The sequence below is a fragment of the Anneissia japonica genome, unplaced genomic scaffold, assembly GCF_011630105.1.
Source record: "Anneissia japonica isolate Jap-2015-1 unplaced genomic scaffold, ASM1163010v1 scaffold287834_len5846547_cov211, whole genome shotgun sequence".
Lineage (NCBI taxonomy): Eukaryota > Metazoa > Echinodermata > Crinoidea > Comatulida > Comatulidae > Anneissia > Anneissia japonica.
The window spans coordinates 4,790,048-4,812,435 of NW_022704992.1; the positions used below are offsets into that span (position 1 = coordinate 4,790,048).

Here is a 22,388-nt window from a genome sequence, read left to right on the forward strand (position 1 = left end):
AAACAGGATACTATAAAAGGAATCAAATTTATAAATAAAAAATATAAACAAACATAAAAACAAAAATCAGTCATAGAGAAAATTCAATGCAAATCTTGTGTAATAAGGAAATTTTTAAATGTATGAATTGACATTTCTTTAAAGTTAATTTTTAGTTCATTTGGAAGTTCATTCCAGCTTTTGGATGAACGGTAAGTAAAGGTTCTTTTGCCATGGGAAATATTCCAAGTGGGGACAACTAAATTGTTATGGGTTTGGCTACGTGTGCCTTGAGAATGGGTAGTATTATTAAAGGTAAATTTTGAGGATAAATATGGAGGAGCACACCCTTTCAAACATTTAAAAGTCATTAGAAGTAATTTTTCATTCCAAATTGCATTGAGTCTTCTCCAGCCAAGTTGACTTAAAATAAAATCAGTTGAAGTCTTAATATCTACAGAAAGCAAAATTCTACCTAATCTATTCATAAGTACTTGTAAACAATTAATATTTTGAACATTACAATTTGACCATACACAACAACAATAATAAAAAAGAGGAAATACAAGCGCATTAGCTAACATTTTAAGGGTATATGATGGAAGGAAATATTTAACACGTCGGATGACACCAATACGTTTTGAAACATTGGAGGACACGGTGTTTATATGATCATTCCAAGTTAATTGTGGGTTGAAATAATAAATTACAGTACGAGTAAAAAAAAACTTTGTTGATTTAATTTTATTAATAAATTCAAAAAAGGATCATGAACAGCGCAATCACATTGTGAAGAATGCTTTGTTTAAGAAATAAATCATGTTAAAGCGACACAAATGTTGATTTGAATGTCATTTTGTCTATAGTTTTAGTAATCCCATGGGTTTCTATTAGAATAGTGGGTTATAGATTAACATCTATAGTGGATTACTATTAAAAGGGGTTACTGATAGAATAATGGGTTATTATTAGAAGTTTTACAGTGTACAGTAGCAACATGTAATAATACTCAATTAAATTACAACAGTATATTGATTGTTTTTACGATTTTTTTTTTAGTAAACCTGTTAGGTTAATAACAAACTCATTTTTCATGCTAGCAAGGAAAGCATTATGAAAATGACATGATATATTCAAGGACAATTCACAGAATAAGACCAGAAGGATGTACATAAATTGTAGGATAGAGATTGTAAAATTCGTTGTGGTGTCAAATACACACTTGGATGTTGTTTCGATGATTTCAAATACTATATTAAATATATATGAAGATTAGTTTTTTGGAAATTGTGTGCTTTGAAAATGATACAGAAAAATGAATTTTAAGTGTCAATCAATCCATTTAAAGAAAAAAATGATTAGCGAAAAGAATTAGGAACTCTTTTACTGTAGTTGTGCAACTAATTTGTATAGCAATTAGGAAAATTTAGTTCAAATTTTTAATTGAAGGCCAATAAGTTATGACTTTTTTTTATGTTGATTATTTTTCACAGACAGTATATTTTAAATAATGACATACATTTTGACGGTATCTTATATATAATAATAATTTTCCATGTACATAATAACCCATAATGCAAGGACTGTCCCCAGTAATGTCTTGAGGTACCGCCATTAAATAGTATTTATTGTAAACCAACAACACGTAATTTATAAATGTTATAATTATTATAATTTTCTTTATCAGGTGGGCAGTCATCCATTACATTCATCAAGTGAAGATGATGACTCAGATTTTAAAGGGATCCAGTTTGGTCAGGAGACAACGATGCAACAGGTAGGCATAACCTTCACACATATTCTCATAGTGTGGAGCTCAGTAGTTTCAATTCTAATCCTTGGATCATGAGTTTAAATGCTAAAAAAACTCCCTCCTAATGAGATTTGATGTATAGATCATTATTATTTTTTATCTTTAGTACCTATATTTTTTTCTATTCGTTTATCTATATTTTTGTAGCAAACTAATAAATAAAAAAATTACAATATTTCAACTGTAATAATAGAAAATAATTTTGATATATTAATAAAGAATATATATTTTTTTTTATTCAGATGTTTGTTTTTGGCAAATTCAGTAGCAATATCTAATTTTTTAACAAACGAGGCTACATAATCCATTGACCTCGTCTTATGCCTCATCTATAAAAATGATTCATTCGAAATCGGATGTAATTATTTTTGTTCACTAAAATATCCATTCTCTTCCTGTGGAACCTTCAGAAATGATTCATTTCCCACTTGAAAATCTGTCTTTATTCTGACTATCTCACTCTCTTTGTAATAAAGCAGCAATTTACCGACATTGTTGTGTGATGAATAAGCTATAAGATTGTTTTGTATGTAATCAAAAAAAAAGTTTAATTACATTTTAAATTATCTTGTATTTTACTGTTCCGTTGATTGTGAACATTGTCTCTGTAATGCAGAAAACTCTTAAAATTCTTCTTGAATGTAAAAAATACACCAGATTAGCAACACGTAATAAGTGATTATTGTTTTAGAATTAATTAGCAATAATGGGACAGGACACTATGTAAAATAGCCATTATTGTATTCCTGTATATACATGCTAGAAATTGTGGTAATCATTATAAGGTTCCCCTTCCTACGCCATATTATGAATATGTTCAAATGTAGCTGGATGTATATTGGCGGTGGAATCCTTGATTAGACCAGAGTAGCTCCTTTATATGTACACAATGACTTTTGGTCTGCTATGTCAGGCCTTCTCCGATTATCAGATGCAACAAATGACGTCCCATTTTATTGACCAGTTCGGCTTCAATGACGAAGAGTTTGCAGAGCAAGATGAGAATGTCAAGTAAGTAACAATCAGTTTGTATCTTTTGATCTCAATTTTTTTTTATATTGTAGTTGTTCCTTTGTTTGTCTTTATGTGTATTTCACATTGCTATCCCACATTTCCATGTAATAATCCATGATTTAGTGAGTTCTAACACCCAATGGCATTTCTATATTAAATTTAGGTTGTGGTGAGTTAAGGCAGAAATGCTCAGAATTTTGATATAAATATATATTCAAAACCTTATTCAAATATTATAAGACAACAAACTCATGAAGTAAAAATATCTGTCCTATATTATGTGAGTTTAAACAAAAATATATTTCTAAATAATTCTTAATAACTTAAACCTGTTTCTGCCTCTGGCAATTTCGCAGAAGTCCACCAAGTCATCTTTACTTTCAAGTACGAGATTTCTTAAACCTAAGTCGTTTTTGATAACATTTCCAAGATTGATTTGATGTTGGCCTACATTATTCGTCAATCCATTCATACAATCTTCAACTGCAAATGCCATGTCTGCATAGGCAGGAGTATTGACATCTAACCGTAAAAACATGTCCCTTTAAACATATTTATTACGTCTTGCTTTTAAACAACCAAAGAAAAGATTAATACCTGCTAATATAAATTATCACATGAAGTATGAGACTGCCACCTTGATTAACTTTGTCGTAGTAGTTGACCTGTGTTGACCCATACCGACTCATAGCCAATTAACCCTAATGTCAATCATCTGTTTTTACTTGGCCTTGAATTTGGCTTCCACAATCTATCCCACAGAAAGCGTCAAATGAAACTATTTTTTATATTCTTATATTAATATGTTGCCTTAAAATTTTCTTTTCTCTTACACACTTCATTTTATTGCACATTGAATAATAATCCTTTTATCTTTGTTTATTGTAATTGCCATTCATTGCCAAAAAAATTACTTTTCTGAGAATTATTTAATAAATTTAATTTATAATGGATTTTAAAATTACATTTCACGTTTGATTTGATGGGAAAGAAGATTCTTGATCACATGTATACTTTACTTATATATTTAATATTCAATTTTGGTAACTGCAATGGCAACAGAAAGTAGTTAGAGAGAAGAATGCATGCATAGGGAAGCAATTTAACTTTTTTCTAAACATTTTTGTATATATTTTTCATTATTCATTGTATATTTTGGTGTACTTTGCCACTGATTTTTGTTTTCTTATTTTAACTTGTGTTAGTATTTTGGTCTGTAGTACAGTATTTTATTTAATGCATTTTGATTAGTTTGATTATTTGTATTGCAATGATGCAGTTGTAGATTCATATTAGTTTTGTGCTGTTCCTTTTTGTGTACCATAGAATTTTACACCTCACCTTTATGTTATACTGTATATACAATTTATTTTTTCAGACATTTATTTTCACTTTGGAAATTTCCATAATTGCAAAGTGTGTATATCAGAGTATACATGGAGAGACCAAATGTAACAAATACATTATACTGTGATGATCATGATGCTGAAAGCTCAGCTAAATTAAATTAATAAACTGCATTAAATAGGAACTGAGAATTATGAACCAGTGTCATAGTTATGTTTGACCTTTGAAAAATAATTATCCCTCCATGATATTAATTAGTGTATTTTGTGTTATGGGTGAATGTTGGAACTCTGTATTAGTGCATAGTGTGTTAAAATGTGTGATGTTGAGTAGATATACCGTGTCTTGTACCGTAACATATATGCCATAGTTCCTTGAGTATAAGCCCACTTCACATATAATAAGCCCATCGCCTACATTACACTTAATTTTACATGCAATCCTTTCCTAGAGTATAATTTGAACAAGTAGCTCAACTGATTTTTACAAATACCTTCTGAAAAAATGCTTTTATTTGGCATGCAGCACTGAAAAAATAGCTTTTAGTTAGCCAACCCTGAAAATGAGTGCACATGCAGTCAGTTTAAAAAAAGATCATCAATTTCCTTGTGAAAAGGAGGTTCCCTGGGTGTGAGACAATCCCCCAAAATTGGCCCAATTTTGTGTTCAATTTAATGGGCTTATTATACCAGAAGAACTACAGTAAGTACAGAACCTAAACTTTCAGAAAGCAATTTTCAAAGTTTAAGACATTGATATCATTTGATACTTGCAAGTAAACATTTTTTAGGAGAGGTAAGTATTCATTAAATAGAAAGGACATTAGCAGTTTTAATGTACTGTTATGTTATATTCATTCTTAATGTTCACTTTTGAGGCTGCAGGCATTAACGTTGTATCAATGATAAACCTCAACCAGCTTTAGCGCCCTCTGGAACATGAAGTGCGTTCTCATTAGTTAATTTTCTTTAGTGGTTTATATTACTCTATTCAATACAGTTATTATATAGATGATATATATTTCAGAAATATCAAACATATAAAATCAGTCAATGGCAGCCGAATTTGTATAGATAAATTTAAGCAGTCATTCTGCTCGTCTCCATAGCAGAGTCATGGTTCAGTCCTTATTTACGTCCCATATGGGAATTTATACTAATATGGAGCAGAATACAATTGAGAGAACTTGTACCTTACGAATTTTGATAAGTCTACTCCACCACTTATACTGCTACTTATGTGACGTCTTTTTAGTTTCCTAGGTGACCTCCTCTATATTGTGTCTGCTAAAGTGTCGATAGTAATTCATTGTATTGATTTTTTTTATATAGTAATCCATTTGATAGAATTGCTGAAGTGAAATTCTCAATACCAGCAAATGAAAATAATGTGAGTACAATGAAACTACAGTAATTTTTATTCCTTGTTGTGTAATTTTGAGATTGTTCTGAATGTAATAAGTATAGGGTAATAGCGAACATGTATTTATTAACACACACATATATATCTGTCTCTTATACACATCTAGATGTGTATAAGAGACAGACTCATATGTTTTAATGAAACTAGCATGTGATACGGTAGCAACAACACAAAGACATTATAAAAACATTGCAAACGTGACAGGATGACTGGGATATAATTCTTATTATATAGACATAGTATATATATATATATATATATATAATATATATATAATATATATATATATAATTCAATAGAGTTATTATATAGATGATATACATTTCAGAAATATCAAACATATAAAATCAGTCAATGGCAGCCGAATTTGTATAGATAAATTTAAGCAGTCATTCTGCTCGTCTCCATAGCAGAGTCATGGTTCAGTCCTTATTTATGTCCCATATGGGAATTTATACACTAATATGGAGCAGAATACAATTGAGAGAACTTGTACCTTATGAATTTGATAAGTCTACTACACCACTTATACTGCTACTTATGTGACGTCTTTTTAGTTTCCTAGGTGACCTCCTCTATATTGCGTCTGCTAAAGTGTCGATAGTAATTCATTGTATTGATTTGATTTTTTTTTATATAGTAATCCATTTGATAGAATTGCTGAAGTGAAATTCTCAATACCAGCAAATGAAAATAATGTGAGTACAATGAAACTACAGTAATTTTTATTCCTTGTTGTGTAATTTTGAGATTGTTCTGAATGTAATAAGTATAGAGTAATAGCAAACATGTATTTATTAACATATATAATAATTATATAGGACGGTAGAACTTCATTTTTATACAAACTCTCAGTTTTGTGCCATTGTATACACTGGACCTATGGTTTATAGTCCTTATCCGAGAAGACTTGTTCTACCACCAGAACCATATGCAAGCGTGCCCTTCGAACCAGCGCCGATATTATGGCTGTAGCTTGCGGCGGCCTTGGTAACCCCTTGGCCATTTGACTCGACAAAGACCCAAAAAATACTCAAAACAAACAGCCCTTTTTAGGGCCCGTGTGTGAAAAATCTGGTTTCCTTCTTGATGTTGGCCATCCATGTTGTTGTCGGCCGCCCCTGCAGACGTTTTACCTTTTGCTCTGCTTCGTGGTATGCCATTCTAGCTGGTGTGTGTTCATCTAAGCGGAGCAGGTGCCCATACCATACCAGCCTTCTTTTTTTTTTCTTTTTTTTTTTTCAGTTAATTAAAAGATATAAAGTGATGAATTAATACACAAGACACTTGGTTTTATTTGATCACTTTATTATGATGTATTAAAGTGATGAATAAAAACACTAAACACATGGTTTAATTCGTAGGCTTACAGTTGTACGTTTTAGGCCTTGGTACAGGCATTTGGTAACATCTTTCGTTCATAACATACGTTTATTGAGGGCTACTTGCATCACCACAAATTTAACACAACCTTGATTTTATGAAACCCTGATTTATGTGTGTCCTCCGGTCCCGTACCGTATGTATAATCAAGGTTCTACTGTATAAGTATTTTACTTCCCAAGTATTTGTTAACGTACTGAGTATTCGGTACGATAACGCGTCAGGTAGAGCAAAACATCACACCTTTTAGTTACATTTATGATATAGATTGTACAAAGCATTCTCATCATAAAAATATGATAAATTAATGAAAACATGAATTACAAGATTATTTTATTTATTCCTGATCCACAGCCCAACTCTGCCTTGTTTGATGCATGTTGCAATGAAAAAATCCAAGAATTCAATGACAGCAGTGATGAAGAAGATGACATGTTTGAAGTTAGGGAAATGAGATATCCTTCTAATGTTGAATCAAGATCAAGGTATGTCAACTACTTATTGCCCTTGTAGTCTATTAGACAAACATAGAATTAAAAATAGTGATATTAATATTATACAGTTCGCCCTCAAATTACCACCATTGGGACCTGAAAATTTCCCAGAGTTAGCTTTGTGTTTAAAAAAAAAATGAAGCTGGTTATTTGGTTCTTTGAATAAGTAGCCTTGAAAGTAGAGGGGTCTCAAATTGAAAGGTGCAGTATGTTAACTTTGGTTTTTCTTTGGTTGATTTTAGCATGTTAGCGGTTTGGTGCAACGGTTGTGATTCAAGATCTCAACCTTGACAATGACTGTTTTCATTATTTAACTTGTGTCCTTCACAAGGCACTCGACCTACAGTTTTCCCTCGACCATGTGGCCAGTGAACAAAATATACACGCCATAAATGTTTCATCCAATGACCAGATTAATATTTTGAGCCCTTTTTGGCATGTGTATAAGATGACATACTGTACTAATTGGTGAGGCTATTTGCTGTTTGGTTGCAAATGCTCAACTAATATTACACTTTGTTCTTGAAAACAATTAGCACAATTTGCGACCTGCTCCGCTACTGAGTAGGTTGCGAAGTATTAGTCCTGCAGCAGTACGTTCATTTTGAGTGTAACTTGCACTCCACAAGTGTAATCTAAACTTATATGTGTTATTGAAATTACCTAGTTTTGTATCCCTTGTTTCCATTAGTAATCACATAGAGTCAAGAAATGCAGCTAATGATAGCGATAACAGTACAGATAGTGAAGATGAGACAAAGGACGAGGGATTCGAAACCCCAAAAGTTCAAAGGCCAAATGATGATCATAGGATGGATGTTGAGTCAACAGCTGCTTGGACAGCAAATTTTGGTAATGCTCCTCCTGAATCTTCAGTTGCTATGGATACAACACCTGTTGGCTGGGACCAACCATCATCTAGAGTAGAAGACACAGGCTGGGCAAATTTTGACGACTTTGATAGGGGATTTAGATCAGACAGGTATGTATCTATCCCAGCAAAACTATCGCTGACAGTTGCAGGGATCACTGGGTTTGCTTGTGAATTTTATAGGTCATTGTGTGCCAAATCAAGGAGGTGCAATATAGGCATAGCACCTCCCTGGCCTAATGTATACAAAAAGCGCATTTTAAACTGCTGCCTGTTTGATATGGTTGTATCTTGTGTGTCACATGTACAATATATTCCCTAATGTTGGGTACTTTCACTTATCATACATATCATATATTTGCAAAGTACACTAATACTACCAAAACTGCCTGACAAGTACCGTAAGTAGCACAAAAATGTTCGACAATAAATTATTGCATTCATTCTAGAACATCCCAGAACAGTAAAAATGGCCAAAAAATGTTGTGGGATATAAGCCATTCACTTCTGTGGGGACTTTTCTGGTTAATTTACTGCCCAGAGGGACTCCACTTTGTGAGCTATCACACCAAAGTATAATAACCAATCAACATTGCTTTTCTTCTGGACAGTGCTAGCCAATCAGCACCAAGGAGTAGCTCTCCAATAGCCATGGATAGTGAGTCAGCGGATGATGCAACACCTGAAGCAGATAGACAGGCTGGTGTGCCTTACAGTAAGATTTCATAAGTTTTTTCGGGAAGATTAATGATACTGTTTGAAGGTTTGCAGAATGAAGTAATAATATATATTAATGCTGGAAAAGGACTGTTGTTGCATGAGAATGTCTGGACGTTTCGATTAAGTTGCTTCAGTCATCCTCAGGAGGATAAAATCTGCAGAAAATTCCAAGCAGGGAAATACTTAAATGTTTGGGTAGTGAGACTTCTGATTGGCAGAAAACTATACAATAACTGAGATTACGTGTGAAAAGGCTGTAATGCAAAAGCCAGTATTCACAGTCTGTGCATGAGGTTGGGGCGTGTCTAGAAAGCCAAGACTGTGGCTAAGATGATAAAAAATCATGCACAAATGTGTTTTTTTTTTTTTTTTTAACTAAAGTTTAATAGAGGGTGACCTTTCCAGCTTAGCTGATATTCAGGGGCCACTTTATATAAACAAAATTTAAATAATAATAATAATATGGTGCTTCATAAACCATGTCTCATTACGAGACTTAGGATCGTAAGGAAAAAATCCTGGCTGTCACAAGATTTAAACCCATGACCCTGCTATTGGAAGGCAAGCATTTTAACCACCAAGATACATCTTCACTACTTCAGTTATCTTGGACCCTTAACTGGTGGTTAAACATTGTAAATTGAAACTTATATTTTTGGGTCTCTGATTGAATACTATCCTATTTTCCTTAATATAGTCTTGTAATATTGATCACCACCTTGCAGGAGCATGTTCTCCTTGATAACTCTGTACATTTCAGTACTACAGGCCAGTAACCACCCAACTTCCTTAAAAAGGCTGAAGATTACATTATTATAAGTGTTCATACCAAATACTCAATTACTGTCTCTATTATTATATTCAGTCAAAAATTTGTTAAATGTAATATATTTATTCTTGCACAATTAATATTTTTTATATTATCCACGTAGTGGTCACTGCAGGAAGCCCTTCTGAGACAGAATCAAGCTCAAAGGAAACCACTCCTCGTGCCACATCTCAAGACGCACTACCCGAGAGGTAAGGAATAACATTGTTAATCAAGGCAGTCACTCTGTCGTACTATGATTCCAATAGATTCATGCCAGGTCTAGTGATTACCAGGCTTAAATAAATAGTATTGTATTCTCCTTTTTATTTTGGTTATACACATTTAGTTAGATTTAGACATGTCATAGGTCCCTGCTGTTCAATTTTCCTTTTTGAAAAGTCAGTGTCTGATAACATGCTGTTCTTGTGAGATGACCGTAGCCCAGTTTTCTGTGTTAGTAAGTATATTGATGGTGTGCATTTTAATACTTGGAGTATGTATTATACTTTCTTAAGTATATGAAGATTCTGGTAATTTGATGTGTAAAAGAGATGTAAATACTAGGAACACTGTTTGTGAATATGAAATTTGTCGCTACCCCGCATACTGTTATCTGCTAGTATGATTCAAGCCTCTCAAGCTGATTAGAATTATCTATCCGACCTTAAACATATGCATTGAAATGTAATCTTAATCTTAATGTTCAACGTATGTTTAATAACCACAATTTCAATTTCAAAAACTTAATCATAAGTTAAGTGTCTTGTTTATAATGAAATTTGATTTCAAAGAAATCCTTTGTTAAAGTAAAACGTTGGTATATAATTTGTACAAGAAGATGAAGAATAAAGTTTGAAATATAGAATCAATAATGGCTTGTATCACCTTTTGTTTCATAATTTGTACAATCTTATTTACATTTTTTTCTTGCTCTTGTTTAGTGAAATTGTTGAACCAATGCAGGTTAATGAAGAGACAAGTGGAGCTGAAGGCCAGGGGACCCAGGGGATAAAGTTATTGGATCATATGAAATGTAGTAAACCTGAAGACGACCAAGAAATCTCATCAGAATGTGCATCTCCGCGTACAGACAATGTTCCGACTCCTGTGAAATTAGTCGGGAAAGTAGTCAGCAATGTAGAAAGCTCAGCAGTTGAGGCTGACACTAAGCCAGACCTGGGTATGGACTTGAAAGAAGGCATTGAAAGTGAAAAAATCCCACCAAATAATACTACTGCAGAGCAGGCTGACCAACAAAATGAAGGCTCCCCAGCCCCAGAGGCTGTGCAGCGAGTATCTGAAAATATAGGAAGTTTACAGGACTCTGATGATGTTAGAACTGAAGACTGCAAAAATATTGAAATTGAAAAGAAAGAGGACTGTACCAATGTTGCTTTACAATCACCTGTTTTAGAAAATGAAAAATCCAGCGAAAAAGATGCTAGTGAAGACAAAGATGATGACGATTTAAATGATAATTTTGAGTAAGTGCATTAGATACTAAACACATTTTATTAATGGTTTTTTTTTTAAAGTCGAATCGAAAATGCCATTGAAATATTGTTCGACTTAGAAGATAAGATTTGACTTGCAGATTGTTAGTTAATGGAAAACATAGCAATTTAGCATGTAAAATAAGATCGACTTAGAAAATATTTGACTTAGCCACAGTCGATTTAGGTAAGTTTAACTGTAATTTGAATTTAAATAAAATGAAGAATGTATTACTTCTTACAGGAACCTATGTAATTGTTATGGTGTGTGTGTGTGTGTGTTGTCAATTCTTTTTGTCATTTTTATTTCATTGATTAATGTTTAAATGATTTGTGAATAATTCTGATTTTGCTTTCAGCTTTCTCTCTTCAAGTGGGTTGATGAAATCACCAGAGCAGCAAGTGAAGACCAATGCCGAGTCTGTAGATGTCAATGACAAAGTTGAACAGGCCAGGTCAGTAAAGTAACCCTGTCTCATATCCTAAATTTTCTGGGTGTTTATTCCAAAATTTATTGCTTTCTAGCTGTCGTCACTGTGGTTATAAAGTAATGCTACTTATACTACAGTATACCAATCACCAGATTTAGATCTAAGTTACAGTCAGATCTTAACAGTTAATATCATTTTGCATGATACTGGCGCTTCTGTTTTCACTTATGTTTGTGCTTACATTTGCACTGATTTATATCTTGGAAGACTCACCATGAAGGTGAGCAAGTGTTCCATAGGTTTTTGATTGAATCAGTTTGGTGACATGGAGGTCTTGGCATTATGCATTATAACTGATAATAATAATTATTTACTGTTAATGTATCGTAACAAGCAAAGTTTGTGATCTTTACTCATGAACTACCAAATGATGAACTATGAAGCATACATGCTTTTATCTAACTGTAATACTACAAAAGGTGTTTTCCTTATCAAAGAAAATCTCGCTCTCCAATCACATGAATCAAGCTGTGGTCAGCTAAATACTATTTAGTTATAACTTGCGAATGATAACAGTGAAAAGTGCCTGTAATTTGTTCTGAACATATACAGCAATTACCATTCAGTTAATCCCTATGTCAAGGAGTGGTCCTAGGGAGGATATTTTTTCAATAGTTCTTTATGTTCAGAAATTCTGCAACTTTTTTAAAAAGTTGTTAATAAAATTGTATTTTCTAATGATTTTTTTTCAACAGACTGGAGGCTAAGCAAGCTCTTGAATCATTCGTAACTGAAACAAAGCAGAACGGACCGATATGATAAATTGATCTAAAACTCCAATACATCCATCATCAGTCAGGGAGTAAATTTATCAAGTGTTTTTTAAAAAAATCAATGCATCTACCCTCTCTACTCACCCCACCAGATTGCTGCCCTACTGTTAAGACTATCTGAGTAAATAACATGAATTGGGGATAGAGACAATTGCCTGAAGGTGCACTATTGCAGATTGATTCACCAAGCTAACAACTAAATTAGGTTAAAAAATAAATGTGAACTATGGAGGGCACAATGTCAGTGATTGGACATTACTCTTACCCCCTGCCCTGACAACTATCACCCTGTGGTGTTCGTATATCGTAATACAATCTACCTGTTTAAGTTATATGTGCAAACTGGAAATGTTTTAAATGATTTTTAATTTGCAAAACCAGTTGCTGTTTAGACCAAATTTATTTCAGAGATATACTGTAAATACAAGGTTTCTAGAGTGGTCAATACTAAACTGATTGCTAGCTACCTAGCAAGCAAGCACAACTTTGATGGGTGACCATTAGAAGTCTATGCAGTGATTTTGAAAGCGATTGAAACCAAATTATATTCTTGATGAATTCTGCTTGGGAATATGGCTAAACTCAGCATACTTTAAATTTTGAATGGAAAGTGTGTGAAATGAACCATGTGCATGAATTAGTAAGCACGCATATCTCAATACTCAGTTACATGGTGAATATAGACGCTGCCTTGTCATGGCTTTTTTTAATCATTATTTTCTTTAATTTGTTAGAGTCAGTAGTCGTTAAACTTAAACTTACCTAGTCTTAGGTGGTAAATGCAGGCAACAAATCAATACCTTGTACTATAAAGAGGTGAGTGTTCTTTAAAAGAATAATACGTATGATACTTAGTGATTTCCAACAAGAAATGAAAGCCTTATATGCATTTACAAGGGAATAGGAAAGACATTTTTGCTGAAATACTGGAGTTCATTTTTATGATAAAAACAAATGCAATTAATATATCAAATGAAACAACAAACAGTTAAATTACTAATTGTAATTGTGATTGTTGGTTATTTAAACCTGTTTGATTTGGCATCTTTACACTTAAAGTAACATTAATATCCTGAAATATTTTGAATTTATTCTACCCCTTCCTCACCCCACCCCCTCACCCCCAAATAATGAAGCAATATATTTATGTAAGAGTATTTTGTAAAGTATTGTGTCCAGGAGATACTGTGAGAATAGAAGCAAGTGACAGGACTTTAACAGGAATGCATTCACTTCCTCCCCCTTTACATTTTTTTTTTTTTTGGTTTTTCAGATCTTTGTTTTTTTTTTGGAGATTAAGATCCTAAAAAATGAAAACCATTTAATCCAATAAGTAAACCAAGGTTTCTTTGTTTTCTTTTGTTTTAAGTTTTATACTGTCTTATCATCTGTAATATTCATTCTTAATAGAATTATTAGTATTTTATTAATTTGTTTTAAATCTCTTGCATCTGTAAATGTAAATTACACGTTCATGTACAGTTCTGCGTGATAACAGGTTAATATCTAAAGAATGTGAGTGTATTATTATTATTATATGGCAATTGATTTGTGTCTATTTTAGAATGTCTCCAACACAAAAACCAAGTGTAATAAATTAATATTTACAAATAGAATGAAAATGTATTTTCAGTCTTCCATGTATTGAATAAATATACCATCTTGCTTCAACCGACCATGGCATATTTATAACATACCAATTTTAATGTAAGTAAAATGAAGGTGCAACCAACTATCCTATATTATCAAATATATTACAGAATTTGTATTCTTAATTTTTTGTTTCTTCTATTAAACCTTCATTTAAAACGATTGTTTCAAATATTGCCTTAAGAGGTACAGTTGATAATTTTAAAATAATTCTCTTAGTTTGACAAGAAAGGTTAAAGTTGTTTTATGAAGGATAAAGTCAATGATAAAAAAGAAGATAATGAAAAAATAGCATTCTATCATGCCAATAACAAAGAATTCAAATTCTAGACAGAATATACCACTCTGCATCCTAATTCTCACCAAGCATGTCTAAATGTAAGCATATCAGGTCCTATCTATAATATATATCGGGTATTGCAACATTTGACATGAATGTGTCTGCAAATATGCTTAGGTGTAACAAGCTACAGCTACTAAGTGCATTGTGACAAGGTGATATAGTTAGCAGGCAAATGCCAGCAAACCTGTTTACACAGCCTCTGCTATGAGGTTGTATTGTGACAAGTTGAAATTCTTTAGTGTAACACCATGTGTTTGCTGGTGCCTTTCAGTGTAATGCTTAGTAGATCATTGACATTATTGCTAACTTATGTGTCAGCAAGTATCTACATGTAGACACTGCTACCATTGTGACAAGTTGACATCATTGATGTTAGTAACTGCAAGTGTCTAGATGGCATTGTGGCAAGTTGACATTAGTAACTCATGTGAAAGCAAAAATGTGTAGATGTAAACATGTCACTGCACCAAGGGCCAATGTGACAAGTTGACATCATTGACATTAGTATCTCACTTGTAAAATGTGTCTACATTTAAACATGCCACTGATACAAAGTAACATTGTGACAAGTTGGTATCATTAGTAGCACATGTTCAGCAAACATATTTCAATGTAAATATGCTACTGCTTCCACATTGGAAATTTGTCTAGATGTTGGCACATATACAAATGATTTGAAAGACTGCATCCTCAGTATAATTCATGGTTCATTAAGAAGCACTTTCAATGTATGAAACTAATACTCGGTCAACGCCATAAATATTTTTTGTGACAAATTCCATTTGATTTCTTTCTATATTGGTGTGTTCCCTATGTATTGGATTGTATGACATTACTTAGTCCATGTATTAGCAAATCACATTTTGTCACACAAAACCAAATACATACAGTAGTCTGGACAAAGCATTAGTTTCACACAATAAAAACAATTATAATTCTCGTTGACATAGACATTTATAATAAATTTATGGGTTTTTTCTGATACAATTGGCAAATTTGAACTGGTCCAAGATACATGCTCATCTGTGATGTTTGTAGTCCGCATATGGACACATTTAAACCCTCATTCATACAACATGCCATGTTAGTAGTACAGTAGTTTTAAAACGTTTGTACGTACATCATGTGATGTTTGTTGTACTACTGTAGTTGGACACATCTACTGTACAACCTGACAAATGTAACATCCAATGTGATATACATGTATAACATCACTAATGTGGCATTATCCTCATCTTCTTTACCTTGCAATTCATTTCATGTGCATGTTGTTATATTACTTATTACATGTTAATTCATCAATGTATACTTTTCACTGGAAAAGAAGCTGATGATATTCTAACCATTACTAGTGCCTATGTTGAGCCTTGATAGTTCATTCCAAAACACATCATTTCAGATACTGTCTAAAATCTGTATGAAATAGTGTTTAATAAGTATAAGTGGGTATACTCATCAGTTTTTTGGGGCCAGCATGCAAAGGGTGTCATATTTATTATTGTGTGAAAGAATGTAAATGATAGCAGGTTTCACGTTCAAAGAGGGGAATGGTGTATTTGTGAAATTTCCCAATATGCTATATTATGTATTTAAAGCAGATTCTTAGTTCATTTTGCTCCACCACTTGAATATGTGTTGGTCTGGTGGTCCCTATTTCAGTGTACAGTATTTTCAGTTTCATTGTTAACCATCATCTGTTTTCTATGGGTATCAAGACAATCTTATGTTTTAAGCATTATTGAATTCTTCCAAAACACATTGGTATGATTTATCCATAATTCATAATATTGTTTTAATTTAGAAATTCAATCCAAATGAAATATCTTAGCTTTGTAAGGAATTTTGCTAAGCTCACACTGAATTAAAAAGAATTATTAGTTGTGATGGGTGCCCTCTCCATTGAGAATGTAATGAAACTCGTATATGTAGATATTTATAGTCAATTCAATAGGTTTTCACTTACTGTGCTACCTATAAAATACTTAAGTGCATTAAAGGTAATTAGAATAATTGAAGGATCATAAGTTTTGAACGTGTCTCAGATACTCTTGCATTTTTATATTTTGAATTTTTTTGCTGTTATACCCTGACAATAAGCTGTGCCTCATTGCATTAGAAGGCATTTTTCGGCTTATGAAATTGATTGTCTACACATTAGTTTCTGTTATGTATAGTAAATTCTTTACATGTAAGTTCAGTAACTAAATAATAAAGATATTAATATTATTGTAATCGTTCTTATTTTTATTGTTATGATGATAGAAAGTTTTATAAACTAGGAATTTCATTAAAGTCCTCAGTTTTCAAAATTTGCAGGAGTACATGAGTCTGAATGTTAAATCATTGTATTTTTATCTCAACTGGTCGACTGCAATAAAATCTTAACACTAAGCTAAATCTACCTTCTTTGCATTTTATTGTTCCATCCGGTTTTTTATACAGTAATGGCAATTTGATCTAGTAGACTGGTCATTGAATCCATGTGCAGTCAGTCAATCATGCAAGATGTGCAACTACTGGACCTCTTTCATGTCATGTAGGAAGTATTCCCTTTGTCTGTTAACCTATGCACAGACCAATGGACAGACTGAAACTTCCAGCCAATTTACTGTGACAAATGTCCTGGGATGTTTAAAATCACTCAAAATCGGTTACCGTACTCGCACGAATAAGTGCCCCGTTTGGATAAGCGCCCCCTTCTAATTTGAATGAGTGCCCCCTCAATATCATGTGATTTTTTTTTTTTTTTAGGAAGTCAATAATCCAATCAATCCTGGGACTTTGGATGTTGGCATGATTTCAGATGTTCAAAAATTCTTGGACAGATGAGAGCTCCCTGGACAGACAGTATATTTCGAACTTTCATTTTCTTACATTTTTCTAGGCCTAGTCCTACTACTTTTCCTACGATGTCCTTATATAATCTTTTTTCATTTAGTGCCTCTTGAATTTATACAAGTTCTCGTAAGAACCCCTCGATTTTCATCTATTTCCATAAGCACCCCCTCAATTTCTACGCTGTTTTCATAAGCGCCCTGTTTAATTAAGCACCCCTCAGAAAGTGCAAAAAATATTTTAAGCCCCAGTGTGTTTATTTGGGCGAGTACTGTATTTAATGGGTAATCCAAAAAAAATGTTTTTAATGATAATGTATACTGCAGACAATTTTAACACGATATAAAATTTAATCTAAAAAGATCATAGTTGCCTGCCTGCTGCTGCACTGGCCAGCCTATGCTGCTAGCAGTGTGTTCTATCATAAATGACTACTTAATACGTAGGCCTATCGGAGTTATGTAATATTAATTTATATGATTGACCGTAAATAATTCATTATGATGAATGTTGTAGTATTTCATATGCTGTGAAGCTAGTAATAGAATGGGGCGGAAAGCCTATGTTAAGATTTTAATGTCTCCAAAAATGCTGCTGGCTTGAGATTCGACAACCACATCAGCCCAGTCCCCCTCCTCCTTCCCTCCCAAGCCATGATGAATAGTTATCAAAAATAGATTACATTTTTACTACCCCTAACCATTATATGGGATATTCGATTTTTTTGTTTATTTTATGTATTTATTTATTTTTTTTTTTTTTGTCACTTGAATGGGCCTACATTAAAATTGATTAAAATGGAACATTTAATGTGAAATACAATAGCATCATTAATATTCATTCACAATTTTCAGAAATTTTCTGTCAGTCTGAGCTTGACAATTCGCCGAGAGCATGGGCATGCATTCCCAGTTAAAATGGACCAGTATGAACAAGGAACTCAATAATTACTGTATCATTGGGAAAATGAAATTTAATGATTGAAACTGTAGCGATTTTATGGAAACCAGGCTTTGTACCAAGAAGTCTCTTGGACTCACAATAAAGGAGTTTGCAATGGGGAAGGAGATCAGCAACAGAACCTCTCGAAAATCTCATAATCTTTACACATGTGAAGGCACTGTTGATATGGAATGACAGGATTATAGTCTTCATCAGCAAATTGATCAACTACAACTAAAAATGGTTAAAATCAGAAACGTACACCACAAAAACCAAAAAGGACAACTTATCTTTTCAAGCTTGGGATGAGGGAGGAATAGGGAGAGTTTTCAAAACAAGGGCGAATCCAGACGTTTCGGGGGTACAGAAAAAAGACAATTTCAAACGACCTGCGGAACATCGGGCTGATTGTTTTCTTTATATTTTATTTTATGAACAATTGTATATCAATGGCCTCAATAATCATTAAATAATGGACATAAAACGTCGGATAGAAGTGTTAAAGCATGTCTTGTTAGAAACATTGTTGTACGGTTTCGCATTCACTTTAGTAGACACTTGGTCCAGAAACAAGTAGTTAATATCCTTGCTTTAGGTGTTAATATCACTTTTCTATATCAATTCATATTTAATTAATTAATTAATAGTTGGATTTGTATAGCACATCATGCGAAAAAACCTCAATGCGCTTGGTGATTGAGTTTGACATTTTGAAAGTTGATGTTATCTTATGAAACTAAAAAACCTACTTCTTACACTAAGGCATGGTTGGCCGTTGGCTCCGAGGAGTTCATCCGTCCTTTGTTTAGCTGTTTTTGTTTTTTGTTTTTTGTTTTTTTTTCATGCTACTGGATGTCAATCCACCCTCCCATCGGCGGCCGCAAAAGACCACCAGATAGGGTTGCCGGAATTCGACCGGATGCAGTTTTATATCGTTGTCGTATCAAGGACACTATAGCTACATACGCTAAAATAGACTAACTTAAATAATAATAATAATTTCGTACTAAGTTTGTTGTTTTCCATATAAGCATATTATGGGATATGCAGGCACGTACGCAGGATTTTATATGGTTGGGTGCGAATTTGTGGAGAGTGGACCAAAATGGCCGGGGAAGCCTAGGGACAGAGCCCTCCTGGGGTCGAGTAGGCAGAGCCCCCTCGCGCTCAGACATTTTTGATAATTTGAAGCCTTAATCGATTCTGAAGATGCAATATGAACAGTATTAAACGTTTTTTCAGTTGCGGATTCAGGTAATGGGGACGGGGGGGGTAGGGAGAGGGATTTTCATATTAGGACATACCACCTGAGCCCCACCATGGTTAGGGCTGAGGTAAGAAAATTTATAATTGGCCAGGGGCGGCGCTACCGGGGGTCCGGGGGAGAAGTACCCCCTGTTGGGGACCTCTGGATCCCCCGCTTGGACCCCCCTGCAACGGCGGCGGAACGTTTTTGAAAGTGGGGGAATTTAATAAGGTCCAGTATGCGAGCGAAGCTAGCATCTAGGCTGGGGGCGGGGGGACGCCAAGGGCCCCCGGGGGAAGGATATTTGACAAAGTTTGGTATTATTATTATTATTATTATTGTTTTTGTTATTATTATTATTATTATTATTACTATTTGGTGCTTAGACACCTTGTTTATTTGCGTTTTAATTGACCTATTATTATCATTATAAATATAGATTTTTGTTTTCATTTTATTGATTGTTTTCTGTAAAGTTTCCTTGAAACCCAACCTCAAGCATGAAGAAAAAATCGCCTGCCTTCGTGAATTCTGTATTTAGGCATTGGGGGGTGGGGGGAGTCATGGAGCAACGCTCTAGTTCTCTTATGCTAACCAAGAAGATGCATAAGTGTAACTGAATACAACCACATTTAAACTCCATCTAATTTAACGAAAACAATAAGATAATTAATTAGGCCATTTTTTTAAATAAAATTCTATGAAGGTTAACTACATGTAAATTTACAATACACTGCTTAATGTGGTAGCGCCAGAGAGGGTGGGGGTGCTATAGTACGAGTAAATTTTGTCAGGAAATAAAAAAATTAAAAAAAAAAATTATTTATGTAGGCCTATTAATGTTCGTTTAGCCACCATATTGTTTCATTAAACTATTTGTGTTAACTTTTCATCACAATAATAATAATAATAATAATAATAATAATAATAATAATAATAATTCACTTTCAAGAATGAGGATTTGAAAATAAATAAATTTCATGGTTACATTGCATATTCTTTGTTTCTTGCTTTATTCAAAATGTTTTGTTTTTGAAAGCTGATTTCGACATTAGAAAACAATGAAGTCATATTGTAATCTCTATGCCTGTCAAATACGGTAAGTAATAAAAATTCGCCATAATTCGTCAATTATCCGTAGCTTCCAGGGGACTTCGCCTCCTGGACCTCCACCGGGGCCCTAGGCGGCCCCCTGGGCCCTAGGCGAGTGGGACTCGATTCGTTCCACTAGCCCCCTCCCCCGTCGGGGCCTTTAGTCCCCCTCCGTCGGGCAGGTATTTGTCAGTAGCTGCAACAACATCACGTTAAGGTAGACCGGGTGTATTTAAGATTAATATGGGGTTATAGAGGAAGGCCTATTTAAATTATTGCCGCGTTTTTTGATTAATTGAAGAGCAAAGCTGTTCAGAGTTAGTATCTTCACAGATGTTCATTACATTATAGCGAAGTCCTTACAGTTAAAAATCCTTGATATTGTATAGTATTGTGTTGATGCAAATGGTATACAGTACTGGGCCTATTTAGTATTAATTAAACTCGACTTACACGTGTGTCATCGTTGTTTTGTCTCTATTGTCATTGTTTGATTAGATTAGATCACATGAGAACATCTGTTGATCTTAGCTTCTTGATCAGAGCACATATAGGCCTACCATTAATACAGTCTGCCCTCCAATTCGAGACCCCCTCTAATTCCGAGACCCCTCTAATTCGAGACCACTTTTTCAAAGTACCAACTGACCACCTATCTTTTAACACTGAGCTTACCCTCTAATTATGAGAACCCCTCTAATTCAAGACTGATACCACCTTTATGCCAAGTCACAAAATGACCTCCAATTTAAGACCATATTTAAAAATGAAATCAAACAGATATAAGTTTTTTTTAAAACAATAAATGCTCTTTAGTTTGAAAAATTGAACTTCAAAATTATAACAGATATATTTTCATAAATTTATCCATATAAATAAAGGTTTCTGAGTGTATTATCTTTGAAAAAGCTAGTTTTAAAAAGAATTTTTAGTTTTAGGCCACTGGCTACCATAAAATATTCAGTAAATGTTTTACAACAATCTGCTAGCACCTATTGCCAAAAAGTTCAGTTGAAGCATCTGCTTATCCCATTATGATACAGTCCTACGTTTATGATTTTCTTCTTCAGCCATTTAATTGCTGCACTATTCCCTGGCACTGTGGCCAATGGGAGGGGGGATTCTCCTGCTAAATTCCCCCTCCCCCTGCTAAAATCAAAGATGTGTAAATAAATTAAAACTAAAGCAAAAATTATTTTTTATAATAACAAAAGTAGTTATTGGTGGGGGAAAATATTAGGGAAACCTGCTGGTCAAGATGGAATACCTGACACAATGGTATCATCCAAATATTTGTAAGGAGAGTACCATCTGAGTGTTTCTTTGCAGTTATTCGCATTCATGTGAAAAGAAGAGTATCCAACCAAATAAATGGTTGTCCCATGTTGTCTTTTGGAGACTACTTTTATCTTCGGTCTTTATTTTGAGGTTTCAGGTTCGGTTATCCTCCAGTTATGCTGCTTGGTGACCACTTTAAGCCTGTGGTCTCTATTTAGAGGTATCTAATTTGAGATCAAACCCCGAGACCACCCCAATTTCAGATATACAGAGTGGTCTTCAATTGGAGGGCGGACTGTAGGTACCAATATGTATCCGCAGCGAATATTAACCGGTCTACCCACACTATACAATTAAATGAGCTAATATTTTTAACCTGATTTGCGTTTCA

The 22,388-nt window shown here is 33.7% G+C and overlaps 1 protein-coding gene across 4 annotated transcripts in view; it reads left to right on the forward strand.

Annotated features, from left to right (window-relative positions):
- Nucleotides 1-17,001, forward strand: part of LOC117105060 (serine/threonine-protein phosphatase 6 regulatory subunit 3-like) — a gene marked incomplete in the record, with an annotated part of 36,589 nt that extends 19,588 nt beyond the window's left edge. For 2 of the 4 annotated variants that reach the window (XM_033246069.1, XM_033246072.1), the window contains 10 exon segments: nt 1,667-1,756; nt 2,706-2,803; nt 5,485-5,542; nt 7,313-7,443; nt 8,144-8,434; nt 8,935-9,038; nt 9,976-10,063; nt 10,796-11,338; nt 11,707-11,802; nt 12,534-17,001. In XM_033246069.1, the coding sequence (XP_033101960.1) occupies nt 1,667-1,756; nt 2,706-2,803; nt 5,485-5,542; nt 7,313-7,443; nt 8,144-8,434; nt 8,935-9,038; nt 9,976-10,063; nt 10,796-11,338; nt 11,707-11,802; nt 12,534-12,597 (1,563 nt within the window). 4 annotated transcript variants of the gene reach the window in all.
- Between the last annotated feature and the right edge of the window lie 5,387 nt (nt 17,002-22,388).